General features: G+C 41.0%; 1 protein-coding gene across 4 annotated transcripts in view; it reads left to right on the top strand.

Moving 5' to 3' along the window:
- Positions 1–13,424, top strand: part of JARID2 (jumonji and AT-rich interaction domain containing 2) — a 279,574-nt gene that overhangs the window by 161,934 nt on the left and 104,216 nt on the right. For 3 of the 4 annotated variants that reach the window (XM_033216291.1, XM_033216294.1, XM_033216292.1), the window contains one exon: positions 6,194–6,335. The exons of the other annotated variant lie outside the window; for it this stretch is intronic. In XM_033216291.1, coding sequence (XP_033072182.1) covers positions 6,194–6,335 — 142 coding nt within the window. The remainder of the gene's footprint in view (positions 1–6,193; positions 6,336–13,424) is intronic. 4 annotated transcript variants of the gene reach the window in all.

Here is a 13,424-nt window from a genome sequence, read left to right on the forward strand (position 1 = left end):
TCTTGTCTTGACTGGAATGGGAAATCTCCATAGCTGATTTGATAGTAGACAAAGGGGAGCCCTAGTCGGCTCAGGGGCTGGTCTCATGAGGGAAAGGGATCATTATTTTCCATAAGCCGAGGTATGAAACCACTTTCATTTGCGCCTCGTTGACCACAAGTGTGCCACCGACATCCTGCCTCGTGACTGGCATTTGTTCTCAGCCACACCAGTGTGTTGATCTGGTGAGCATGTCAGTGGACAAGCCTGGGCTGTGCTCTGCAGACCCTGTGCCCTGCTCGCCCCTCTCCCTGGAGCTCTGTGCTCCACTGGAAGCTTCACATATTGACCTGCATGTGTACAGTGGTGGGCAAACTCCATGTTCATACTGACCATGCCAAGCAGGCGCAAAGCCAGATCTGCCCTGGCATCGGAATGCCTACCCTGCTTAAAACGCAATTCATTTTTTTTTCTCTTTGCAAAACCTGAGTGAACATAACATTTATTTTTCACTATCAATGGCAGCAAACTATGCATTCTGATGACCTCAGAGAGGGCCCTACCTCAGCCATAGGGGCTGCTTTTATAATTTTTCTATCAACTTAAAGTGCTGCAAACACACACACACACACACACACACACACACACACACACAAATTACTGCTGAAAATGAAAGCTCTCTTTGGATGCTTGACTGTTTGATATGTAATGTGATAACCTTGTCTTACAGTGACAGGGTGACAGACGGCATTGGCTCTATGATACAGAATTACCTTTTGTGCATCTTTTCTACAACAAAGCTACATACATTGACTCACCCTAATATGCTAATGACTTTGGTGTGCTCCAGATGTTTTAGAAGCCCTGGAACAGCCTCAAAGCCCTCCTTGTTTTTCCTTTCTTTTTAACCCTTCTTTTGGCATTGCTTTTGTGAAATAGAGCCATTGGCTTTTCCTTTGGTTTTCTATTGTCATGTATGTGTAGCTATTGAGAGAGGACCGGTAAAACTTCTTTGTGTCTAAAACATCATAAAATGATACAGGCTACATGCTCTAGTCCCCCCTCCCCCGCCTTTTTTTCAGATATTAGAAAAGAATTGTCTTCTGTCCATACATTTGTGTTCCGAAATCTGTTGTTCTCGTTGGTTGCTTTCGAAGTTCCTTCAGCTAAAAGAATCTTTGGCCTAATTTGTGTTTCAGTTTTCCCAACACCCATCATATAAAGCAAGAGGGAGATGGCCATACACTAGTATCTCCAGTTTCCGAGAACAACAGGAATTCCTATTCCATTTTGATGCTGCTGTTCCAGACTCAGAAAGAATCCTGTTTTGTTGTATTGTTTTGTGCGGTCTTTTCATTTCTTGCTAATTTGGGAGATGGGGTGAAAAGCTCCTGAGGGTGCAGAGCTGCTGATGGCAGGGTTCTGTTGTGTTCAATTTCTTTAGAGTTCTCGGCTGCACAAATGGACACTGCCTTGTGGCTAAATGGTCTTGGATCCCAGACGCACTTCTCCCGTCAGCTGATGGTGACTAGCTGAGGTTGCAGGCACAGTAACCAAGCCGCCTTTACTGCAATGATTTACAATTTTCAGCTCATATTTATTGCTTTTGTGAAAGACAATAGACATGGTTTAATTTAAGTTCAACCTACTGAATATTAATAGAGGAGAACAAATGCTAATGGGATAGACTGAATCTTTGGGCCATTCATTCAATTTCCCCTGTTTAACCTCCTCTCCCCAACAAAGGTTTGTATTGGTTGGGGTGGGGGAGGGGGTTGGAAAAATAAAAACGGTTTGAGTGTGTGAAGGAGGGGATGCCATTTCATTATTTCTCGTTGACTAAAAATAATAATTTTAACAATTGGTGGTAGGGCTTTGTTAGGGGAAAGAAAAGGCAGCACATTAGCTTGGCTAATGTTGTAATAATGACTCTGTTGCCCTGTGGCATCGTATTCCGTCTTGCTGACCTGGCCTTCCTGGATTGGGCAGGCTGTATAACTGGGCTTTAAACATTCAAAATGAAATGTTGTAGCCAGTACAGTGGAGATTGATTGGGGCAGTTGGTGGGGGGGGGGGGGGGGGGGGGGTAGATAAAAAGCCCAGGTTTATTCAACCATGTAGGCTGTCTGACTATAAATAAATGTAAATGTTTTCTGGACTGATATATACAGAATGGAAGTACTCAGATTGCAAAAGTTGATCATGTGCAGAACAAAATCAGTCTTACGCCTTCATAAGGGCCAGTAAAATCTATGATCCTGGCCAGGCGCGGTGGCTCATGTATGTAATCCTAGCACTTTGGGAGGCTGAGGCAGGCGGGTCACAAGTTCAAGAGATCAAGACCATCCTGGCCGTCGTGGTGAAACCCTGTCTACTAAAAATACAAACATTAGCTGAGCATGGTAGCAAACGCCTGTAGTCTCAGCTACTCAAGAGGCTGAGGCAGGAGTATCGCTTGAACCCAGGAGGCGGAGGTTGTAGTGAGCCAAGATTGTGACACTGCACTGCAGCCTTGTGACAGAGTGAGACTCTGTCTCAAGGGGAAAACAACAACAACAAAAACAGAACACACAATAAAAAAACCTATGGCCCTTTAGTTTGTATAAAGGCAGTTCCTTATGTATGGGACCCATTTTATGAATCTGGAAAGAGAATGTGATTCAGGACAAGCCCATGTGTCCTCTAGTTCAGATACTCATTGCAATCCTCAGAACGGCGGAAAACTCGGAGTTCTCTGGAGATTTAGTTTGATGAGGGCCTGGAACAATGGAGTCAGTACTTTGATTTCTTTTTGCTCAGTCATGCCTTCTCAGAGTAGCCTTATCTGTTTTGCATTTTGTGCACATAGAATCGTTTAATATTCCTAGGTATTTTTCATGTTTAAAATCTCTTCGTAAAATTACCCCTAATTTTTACTTAGGCAATTGATTTGCAGGGTGAGAGGGTAGTTGGGGAGAGTATTATACGTCTCTTTACATTTATGCTTCTTAGACATGCACATTTTTCCAACCTGTTACTTTGAGTCTCTGTTTGCCACGTTAGCTGATTCTTGTAACTCTGTGACATTTTGCAGGCAAGCGTCTTTTTTTTTTTTTTCTTCAAAATTATTGGTAAAAGGTACATGAGGCCATGTGTGGTTTTCACTCCTGTAATTCCAACACTTTGGGAGGTAGAAACAGGAGAGGATTACTTGAACCCAGGAGTTTGAGACCAGCCTTGGCAACAAAGCAAGACCCCATGTATTTAAAAAAAAAAAAGAAAAAAAAATTAGTGGGGCGTGGTGGTGCACACTTGTAGTCCCAGCCAGTCTCGAGGCTGAGATAGGAGGACTGCTTGAGCCTAGGAGGCTGAGGCTGTTGTGAGCATGTCACTGCACTCTAGCATGGGTGACAGAGTAAGACCTTGTCCCTCCACCCCAGTCGTCCCCCCCCCCCCCCGCCGCCAAAAAAAAAAAAACACACCCCAGAGCAGCCAAAGCAGCATCAGTGTCACCTGGGAATGTGTTAGAACAGGGGACACTTGGGGGGTGATTCACATGCATGCTCAAGTTTGAGAAGCACTTCTCTTTACAGTCATCCAGATTCTTTTGACAGCAAAGCTGTCAACACAAAGCTTAACTTTCTCACAGTAGTCCACGCTAAATCATTTGTTCAGTCATTCTTTCATGCATTCACCTCTTATTCAGCTAAGACTTCAGCTGCTGATATGTACCAAAGGGTATAGGAGCCTTTCCCAGTCTTCCTGAGCTGTGCCTAGTCCTTGTTTAGTTTCTTTTTGATACCAGTATAGCTCTTCTTCCTCCTTGTCCTCTTCGTCCATCACCACTACCTGTTTTCAGGCTTACTGCAAATCCCAACTTTCTTGTTCTTGTTTTGGTATTGCAAGCTTGCCGGCTGGTTCCATTGGCTCACTTACTATCCTCTCCAGCACTTTCTTTTCTTCACTTACTACTGAGTGATACATATGTCTGTGTTTGTCTCTCTTAATTTTAGGTTTTGATTAACCTGTATCCCCAGTGCCCTGGCATATGGTATTTGTTAAGCAAATGGATGGATAAATTCAGAATTGATCCCTTTTTTTGCTTTCTGTGCTTTATTCTCCATTATGTTATACATGTGTCTGCAGTCTCAACTGAGGCAGGAGGATTTCTTGAGCCCAGGAGGTCAAGTCTGCAGTAAGCTATGATTGTGCCACTGCCCTCCAGCCTGGGCAACAGAGTGAGACCCTGTCTTAAAAGCAAAAAGAAAAATTTGAACTCAACCAAGACGATACATATGTACGATGTCCATCCTCTTTTTTTCCTTCTAAATTTTACATCTGGGTCTTTAACCAGCATTTTTATTTTCAGTTTTCTATCCGTTTTCTCTGTGATAATTTATCCATCTTCGCTTTTTACAGATAAGATAAATATCTTCCTTGGCCAACTCTCATCTCAGTTAAATGTCGTCTGTATCCTAATTGGGTGGGGGAGGGGATACCCCACTCGCACAGTGACACTTCTAATGTGCTCTAACTTAGTGCCTATCAGTAAAGATACTATTTACACTACATACGTAATTTTAGTTTCTGTAGTCACACTCAAAAGTAGGTGAAATCAATGTTAATATATTTGATTTAATCTAACCCAAAATATTTCCACAATTAATATAACATTATCAATGACATGTTACGTTCTGATATTAAATTACAATTAAGTAAAATTAAAATTTATTTCCTCTTCCACACTAGGCATATTTCAGGTGCTCAGTAGTTGCACATGACTAGTGCCTACTGTAATGGAGAACATGGATTCAGTCTCTGAAACACTGGCCACGCTTTTATCCTTGGATTCTTAGATTTCCATACAGTTGTCTCCTTTTGCCCTCACAGTGCAAACTCCCAGCATTTTCTTTGGGGGATTTTATACGTTTCTATTTCTGTATTGTAGTCACAACTCTTAAAGCCTCCTTTGTTGAAGTAAATAACTATGTGTTTTATTTTCAACCTTATGTTATCACTCATACTCTGAAATGATGTAAAAATAGATAACTGGGGAAATGCAAGCAGAAACAAGCTAGGTCCCAGGGCTTTGTTGATGTGTACTATGTTCATTCAGAATGTTTATATATTTTTTTAATCAAATACTTAGAACACTGTGTTCTACGTAGTGTTTAGTACAATTAACAGAAGTCACTTTCTGAGATACTTCAGTCAAAAAGACTTAATACAGAGGAATGAAGTGTGCATAAAATTGGTGGAAGGACTAGAAGAGCAAAAGTCAAGGGGCCACTCTATATTTTTGGCTTCAAGATCAAGCACCATAAAACTGCAGATGCTGTGCTAGCAGTGCTGTTACCGCTCAGCTCTGGTTGCCTTCGAGGGTGGTGGCTAGACAGTGGACAGCGGGTCTAGTCGGTGTGGACATGAGTATCACTGGAAGCTTCTTGTTGGCAGAACCTGCATTGATGTAAGGGACTCTGAGGCTTTTTTATTCACCTGTTTCCCTATAGTGTGACCTTACTGCTGGTTAAAATACTTCCATATCAGTTACTATACAGCTGCTTTTTAGCGCCCCAAGGGCCCGCAGCTTCTTTCCACATTTTGGTTACTAAAAGCACATCCATGGGCACCAAGACTCCCCTGCTTAGCATCTGCTATCATAGAGAATCCTTATCCTTTGAGATGATCAAAGGCAAATCTGGTTACAATCTAATCTTATAGATGGCTATGAAGGAAAACAAGTGGAGTAGGATTTCTAGTTAATATCTGAGACGTGGCTACAAAGATAAGGCTGCCTTTTCTTGTGTGGCAGGTACTGGTTCCTGCAGGCAATTCCAGAAAGGATTTCAGTATCTGTGGAGTCAATGTTTACCACTTCAAGAGTGACTAGTTTGATAACAGATACTCCTTTCTTCCTTTCAACCCTTTAGCCGCAAAAGATGTTTACGTACTCTTTAAAAACGAATCCTCAAGTATAGCATTACAACTCCAAATTTCTGGTCGAATTTCTTACTGCTGAAATTGTTTCCCTCTTAGGCATTTCACTCTCTTTAAAGGTGTCAAATAGAATGAGGTTTTACTTTTCTCCACCCATTCAAAAGAGATACGTGCTTTTCCGTTCTCTTGTGTCCACATTCTTGTCTGTCTTCACCAGCGTTGTGTAGGGTTGACTGTGGTAAAGTGCTGCCTCCTGATGTGATGTATTTAAGTGTTTGTCCCCTTTTCTCACCTGTAGGGCTCCTTGGTAATGACCAGTCTAAGGGATTAGGACCAGCATCAGAACAGTCAGAGAATGAAAAGGACGATGCATCCCAAGTGTCCTCCACTAGCAACGATGTTAGTTCTTCAGATTTTGAAGAAGGGCCGTCGAGGAAAAGGTTAGTACCCACGGCTGCAAATATTGGCACCTTCAACCAGGGACTGCAAGCTCAGGTGCCAGGTGTCACCACATGATAATGGGAGCCCACTCACCCAATCTTTTGATTTTCGTAGAGGAGCTAGAATTATGAGGTTTCGTAACAAATGTCCTGCTTTCTAAGTGTTGTTTAATAATTATAACCAAAAATGGGGAAAAAAAGTACTCTGGACTGAACAGCACGTGTTCTTGCTGGCACAGTTAGCCAAAGAGTTGCCAGCTTGTAATGCCTGTCTTAACTGTTCATTTTAATCGATTCTTAGCAGCCGTCATCTTGAGGAATATATATATTAGGTGATGTTTTGCCACTTCTGAAAAGAGATCTTTCTAAAAATTTGAAGAAGTAAATGTGGTGTTTCTGAGACGTTTTTTCCTTGTCAAGAAAGCTGAAATTACACTGTGTATTTTTAATCCCTTGCTGTTTAACCAAGTTCCAAGTTAGTAGCTGTGGAATTGGTGCTTAAAACTTAGAACAGCAGTTATTTTTATGTGGCTTTCCTAAATAAGCTTAAGATAGTTTGGTAAGGAAGTTGGCTTTAGTAGTTTGATAAGAGTTTGTGGTTTCATGGTCAAACAGTGGCAGTGACATTTTATAATAATGATTTTACTTGGGTGTTTTTGAAACCCTTTGCCTAGTATCTACCGTACTTCATACCTGTTATTTCCTTTTTTTCCCTCTTAGAATTTATATTTCCCTTTGTTCTCTTTATGTTTACCTGGATGACTAGCTTCATGACTTTTTCTTAGAATTTGTTAGTTTCAGAGATTGAAGGAAAAGAAAAAAAAACCCCTTGTCTGCCGTCTGTGTCTACTCATTCTGGAGAATTTACTTTTCAGAAACAATCTACGTGTGTCTATCTAAAGAAGAACAGAGTAGAAAAATTAAGAGAAAAGGACAAGATTAGCCATGTGTAGGTATTTTAAATTCCTGTTTTCAGGTCGGAAATTTGAGATGCATAGCTCAAAGTCTTTATTTTCTCCATCACGAGGTGTCGTCTTTTAAATAGCCTTTTAAATACATTGAATCTGTATGCTTCTCTCATTTTCTCTTCATCCTCAGCACTTTGTCTTAGAAGATGTCATAAGAGTCATTATTAGTATAGTTAGGATCTTCCCATATGCTGAGCTTTGTATGTCACTCCTTTAAAAAGAGTGTCTCAGTGATGAACCTATTATGTTACAGATATTCCATAACAAACATTCCCCATTCCAGTTTAAAACATGAATTATCACAAGAGAGTGATTTTAAGGATGTGTAAAAAATTGTGTCAGTAAACATATTGGAATGTGTGATAATATTATCCATGCCTCCAACCTGGGCATCTGGCATGCATCTGGCATCAACTTTCATCTCCATTTGGGGAGCAGAAATCTCTGAGTCTGGGCACCCACTCCTTTAGCTGTGTGGCTGGCCGTCACCCTGACTTCTGTCTGAGGGCTGGTCAGCATCCAGGTGCAGTGATGTGTGTTGTAGGCTTCATTCTTAAGGAGGGACCCTGTCCCTAACTCATTGTGATTCTCTCAGAAGATAGTGCTGCTAGCTTTCTCTTTGTATCAGACCACAGTGTCATGTGGCACCTGAGTGCAAAGCAGTCATTTAACTGGAATTTTTTAGGGTAGTAGAAAAGAGAAACTCTTTTCAGAGTTGGCTGAAGGAAAACTTAGCCATGGCAAATCCTTTTTAATTATTCTTGTGTCAATTATCTTACTGAATTAAGGATTCGTTGCAACCTGCTAACTTGGTTTTGGTCTTATCAAGGTTTTATGTGGATTAAGGTTTGATAGGCTTGGGTAGATTTTGAGGATGGTCTGGGGCACTCTTAATTATAGGAGAAAGATTTTGTAGCCTTCAAATACGTAGTGTCATTAGGGTATGCATGTATTTTTTGTGGGGGTTGAGGGAGACAAGAGTCTTACTCTGTCACCCAGGCTGGAGTGCAGTGGTGCGATCTCAGCTCACTGCAGTCTTTGCCTCTTGGATTCAAGCGATTCTCATGCCTCAGCCTCCTGAGTAGCTGGGATTACAGGCACATATCACCATACCTGGCTAATTTTTGTATTTTTAGTAGAGACGGGGTTTTGCCATGTTGGCCAGGCTGGCCTTGAACTCCCGGCCTCAAGTGATCCACTCACCTCTGAAAGTGCTGGGATTATAGGCGTGAGCCACCACACCCAGGCAGAGCATGCATTTCCTGTGGTGTTGCAGGGTATGTAGCAAGCATAAAATGATAACTTAAAACTTAAGGCCTTAAAGCACTCCTTTGTTTTGATCCTTCAGTATTTAGTGGATTGGGATGAACCCTGCCTTCAAAAGCAGAGTAAATGACTTGGGACCTGAATTTCCAGAGCTTGGGTAGTATACTGTTGAAACTGTAATACATAACCTGTCTTCAACTCACATACAGAATAACTTTTCTAATAGGGTAATGGAATGTGCTGACTCTGAAGATGAGAAGTGGAGTCTAAAGTAACTATCTGTAATGGCTATTTTAAAATAACATTAGTGGATTGTTGAACAGATGCTAATTTTTACTTGTGAGTTTAAAATTTCCTAAACATTATACATGGGAAAAGGTTTTTTTTTTTTTTTTTTTTCTCTCCTCACTCTTGTTGACCAGGCTGGAGTGCAATGGCGCGATCTCACCGCAAACTCTGCCTCCCGGGTTCAAGGGATTCTCCTGCTTCAGCCTTCGAGTAACTGGGATTGCAGGCATGTGCCACCATGCCCGGCTAATTTTGTAGTTTTAGTAGATGCAGGGTTTCTCCATATTGATCAGGCTGGTCTCAAACTCCTTACTTCAGGTGACCCACCCACCTCTGCCTCCCAAAGTGTTGGGATTACAGGTGTGAGCCACTGTGCCCAGCGGGGAAGAACTTTTAAGATTGACCATTTACATTCTCTTTTGGCCTTTAGACTTTGTAAGAGAAAATACTGTTTCTTAAAAATTCATATTGTTGTAGTTTGTTTCATGTTGCTATAACAGAATTGCTGAGACTGGGTAACTTTAAAAATACAGAAATTTATTGGCTTATATTTCTGGAGGCTTGGTATTCAAAGACTGAGGGACTGCATCTGGCGAGAGCCTTCTTGCTGCATTATAACTTGGCAAGAGAGCAGAAGAAAGTGCTAAGCTTGGTTTTTTTTTTTTTTTAAAGTTTAGTTTTTAAAGAGCTCCGCCTCCCGGGTTCACGCCATTCTCCTGCCTCAGCCTCCCAAGTAGCTGGCTCTGTTACCCAGGCTGGAATGTAGTGGTGTGATCATAACTTACTGTGTTCTCTAATGTCTGGGCTGAAGGGATCCTTGTGCCGCAGACTCCTGAGTAGCTGGGACTAAGTCAGTCATATGCCTCCACGCCTGTCTAAGCTTGCATTTATCACAAACCCACTCCCTAGATAGTGACATTATTCCATTCACGAGGGCAGATCCCTCATGATGTAATCACTTCTTAAGATCTCACCCTCTCAGCACTGTTGGATTGGAGATTTAAGTTTCCAACATTTGAGCTTTGGGGGGCCACATTCAAATCATACGACAGGGTCGTAATTTATGGAGTGCTTTGGAAAGAGCATTTTCTATTTTTTAGAGTGATATGAATTGCTAGTTAGCTATTCTTGTACATTTAATTACTCCTACTCTACACATCCTTTTTTGTGCATGATTTTAGAATCATCAGCAAAATATATGCCTTTTGTCTACAGTAGGGTGATGGGGAAAGGGGAAGACTGAGAGGGATTTTATGTGCTTGACTTCATTCTTACGGAAAATAAAAATCTATGATGAAGACTGATGGTAGCCTTAGTTCCAGCCTTATCCAGTCTACTTTTCCAACCTGTACCTTGAAGCAATTACATTTTTCTGATGATGCTAATAACATGTTTTAATTCTTCAGTTAAAACATCCATGTGTTTACTAAGTGTTATTTTTCTGCAGAAAACCCCCTGAGTCAGATATTGCTGTATTTACTGCCAGTGCCTTTACTTGACACTGGGGATCTTTTTAGTGATAGAAACCAGTGGAGTCCAGAGTTCTTCAGGGTTTTGGAGTTTTCTCGTTTCTGATTCTCTTCCTCAGAGTTTTTCTTTATAGAGGCAACTATAACAACAACAACAAAAAAGTCAAAACCAAAACTGGTATATTTTTACCTAGCCATCGAAAGGTCATCTGAGGTGCCTGTTGACAAAAGGGAAAGCCAGCCCGCTTCAGAATCTCTCTGCTGCGTTCGTGGAAAGGGCAGCCCAAGAAAAGGTGACCGGAGAGATTCTGTGCTGGTTGGACCCTGAAGGCCGAGTCTTGTTTTTAGTTCTGGATGTTGTTTGTCTTTTTCTTTTGATCACTGTGGGAGGTGAGGTTGTTTTTTTAATGATATATTTACATAGTTTATAATTTATATTGTTTAGAATGGAACCGTTACAGAGACTTTCATCCTGTTCTGAATGTGAAGGCGGCCCTGCCTGTGTCTCTCATGTTGCCCTTTTATTCCACTCAGTTCTTCTTGTAGAGTGTGTGTTTGCCGCATCAGTCTCTCAGTATGTGTAGAAACCAGAATGGACGGAGTATGGTTGTTCGGGTGTGGACTAGTGGTCAGAAACTCTTCAGAAGGATGGTTGTGGAGATGAGGATGATTTGTTTGAGGAATGAAAAGACAAAGTGCAATGAATTTGGTGATGGCATTTTTTTAGATGTAAGTAAATACGAGATCTGAAATATACGATTCAAAAAAGAGATCATCTGAGTTGGCCACTAAAATAGAGAGCAAGATTAACTGTTTATATTTTTATCTGTGGGTGAGTGGGGGAAAGAGGGTAGAAAAATTTCAAGAGAATGGTGATTCTTAAGTGGGTCTTATGGAGACTATGGTGCAGCATAAAGAGTATATAGACTGGGGCCAGGCTGTGTGACTTATCATTGTATCTTGAACATTTACTTGTGTAAATCAATGGGTCTTGTGTAATACCTGTTGGACAGGTTATATAATATAATATGTCTGGGCCTTAGTTCTCTCATCTGAAGTATTTGAATCACAGTAGTAACTGCCTGATGATGTTTTGTGACCTGAAGAAATTAATTCTTGAAGAGAATTTTGGTATGTTGGTTGGGTGCAATGGCTCACGCCTATAACCCCAGCACTTCGGGAGGCTGAGGTGGGCCGGTCGCTTGAGTCCAGGAGTTGAAGAGACGTGCGTGGGCAATATGGTGAAACTCCATTTCTTCCAAAAAATCCAAAAAACTAATATTAGCTGGGCCTGTTGGCATGAGCCTGTAGTCCCAGCTATAGGAGGGGGAGATGACAGGATCGTTTGAGTCTGGGAGACGGAGGTTGCAGTTAGCTGTGATCGCGCCATCACACTCCATCCAGGGGGACAGAGCCAGACTCTGTCTCGAAAAAGATTAAATAAGCGAATAAATAAATAAATAAATAAAAATAATTCTGATGTACAAACAGTACTCTGTGTGTTAGATGTTAGTGGCCATTGTCAGTATATGTGACACGTGAATTGCTACATGTGAGTATGCACATCCTTTCGAGACTTCTCTGACGTGTTTCAGAGGGTTTTTAAAATACACAAATGATGATTTATATCTTTGCTCTCTGTCAGCCCTACCACAGCCGTCTGTAGGCAGGTGGAAATGGATGGGTACTCCCTCTTTTGAAGTTACTGAGTCACGGGAAGGACCCTGTGGTGTGTGGTATAAATTTGCCCTGCTGAGCTTGGTACTACTTGATGTTTGCCTGAATGGAGCAGGCGAGAGTGGTGGGGTGAGCAGATAACATCGTGGCTGTTCATACATTAGTCTTAGCTTCACCTTAGGGAGAGACCCCCTAGTGTTTAGTGTTGAGATCCCTTATTAACTATATTCTTTTTTTTTTTTTTTTAAAAGATGGAGTTTCGCTCTGTCGCCAGACTGGCGTGCAGTGGCATGATCTCGTCTCACTGCATCCTCTGCCCTCCCGGGTTCAAGTGATTCTCCTGCCTCAGCCTCCCGAGTAGTTGGGTCTGCAGGTGCATGCCATCACACCTAGCTAATTTTTGTAATTTTAGTAGAGACGGGGTTTCACCGTGTTGGCCAGGATGGTCTCTATCTCCTAACCTCGTGATTGCCCGCCTTGCCCTCTCAAAGTGCTGGGATTACAGGCATGAGCCACTGCGCCCGGTCAACTATATTGTTTAGAAGAGTATATTGCTTTGTGTATACTAACACACTTTAAAATAAAAACTCTAAGAGTTTCTATTTAACTAGTACAGAAGTACAGATTCTGTCTCTGCAGGGATGTAACTTTTTTGTTAAACAAGGAGCTGCTGTATTTTAGTTAGGCTTTCGATCCTACAGGACTTAGTTTAAACACTGTTTGTCTTATTAGATTGAATTTTGAATGTAAAGAATTTTTGGAAGTGTTTGGATTTCATAACTCAGTGTACTCTGAGATATGACATGCCTCTGGATATAAATACATGTTGAAAGTGGTGAGAATTCTCTCAGGCTTTTAACAGGTATGATATTCACAGCTACATTGCCTGCACTACTGTGTTCCTTATTCTTTTTGGTCTGAGATACTTTGATGGTATAAAATACTTTTTTAACTTCAGGTTTGAAAGGAAGATAAGCCCAGATGCATTTCTTGCTTGATAGCATGCATAAATTGGTGTTATTCAAAGTGAGCATCCTTAAGAATTAGAATTATATTAAATAAGTGTCTAGTTTTTACTCATTCCTGTATCAAAAATAAGTTAGTAGTATAATTTACTATTAAATGCAAAAAAGTGAAAGCAAAAACAATCAGCAAAAGGCTTAACATTTCTCTTAACCCTTGATGTATGTTTAGAAGCTTCCACTGACCAGATTATTTGGAGTTTATTTTGGTGTTACAATCTTGAGATCTATTTTATAAATAAGAGAGAAATACTATTTTAATTTTCAGCTTTAGAATTATCATGGGTGAAATGTACTCTCTACTGCAGAAAGTAAAGAAAATTGAGTAGTAGATTATGATGTGGCAATTTTGAACACAAAAGATGTGGATGTAAATATAAAGTAAACATGGGTGAATCT

This window comes from Trachypithecus francoisi, unplaced genomic scaffold, assembly GCF_009764315.1.
Source record: "Trachypithecus francoisi isolate TF-2019V2 unplaced genomic scaffold, Tfra_2.0 Lachesis_group10, whole genome shotgun sequence".
In the NCBI taxonomy this organism is placed as follows: Eukaryota; Metazoa; Chordata; class Mammalia; order Primates; family Cercopithecidae; genus Trachypithecus; species Trachypithecus francoisi.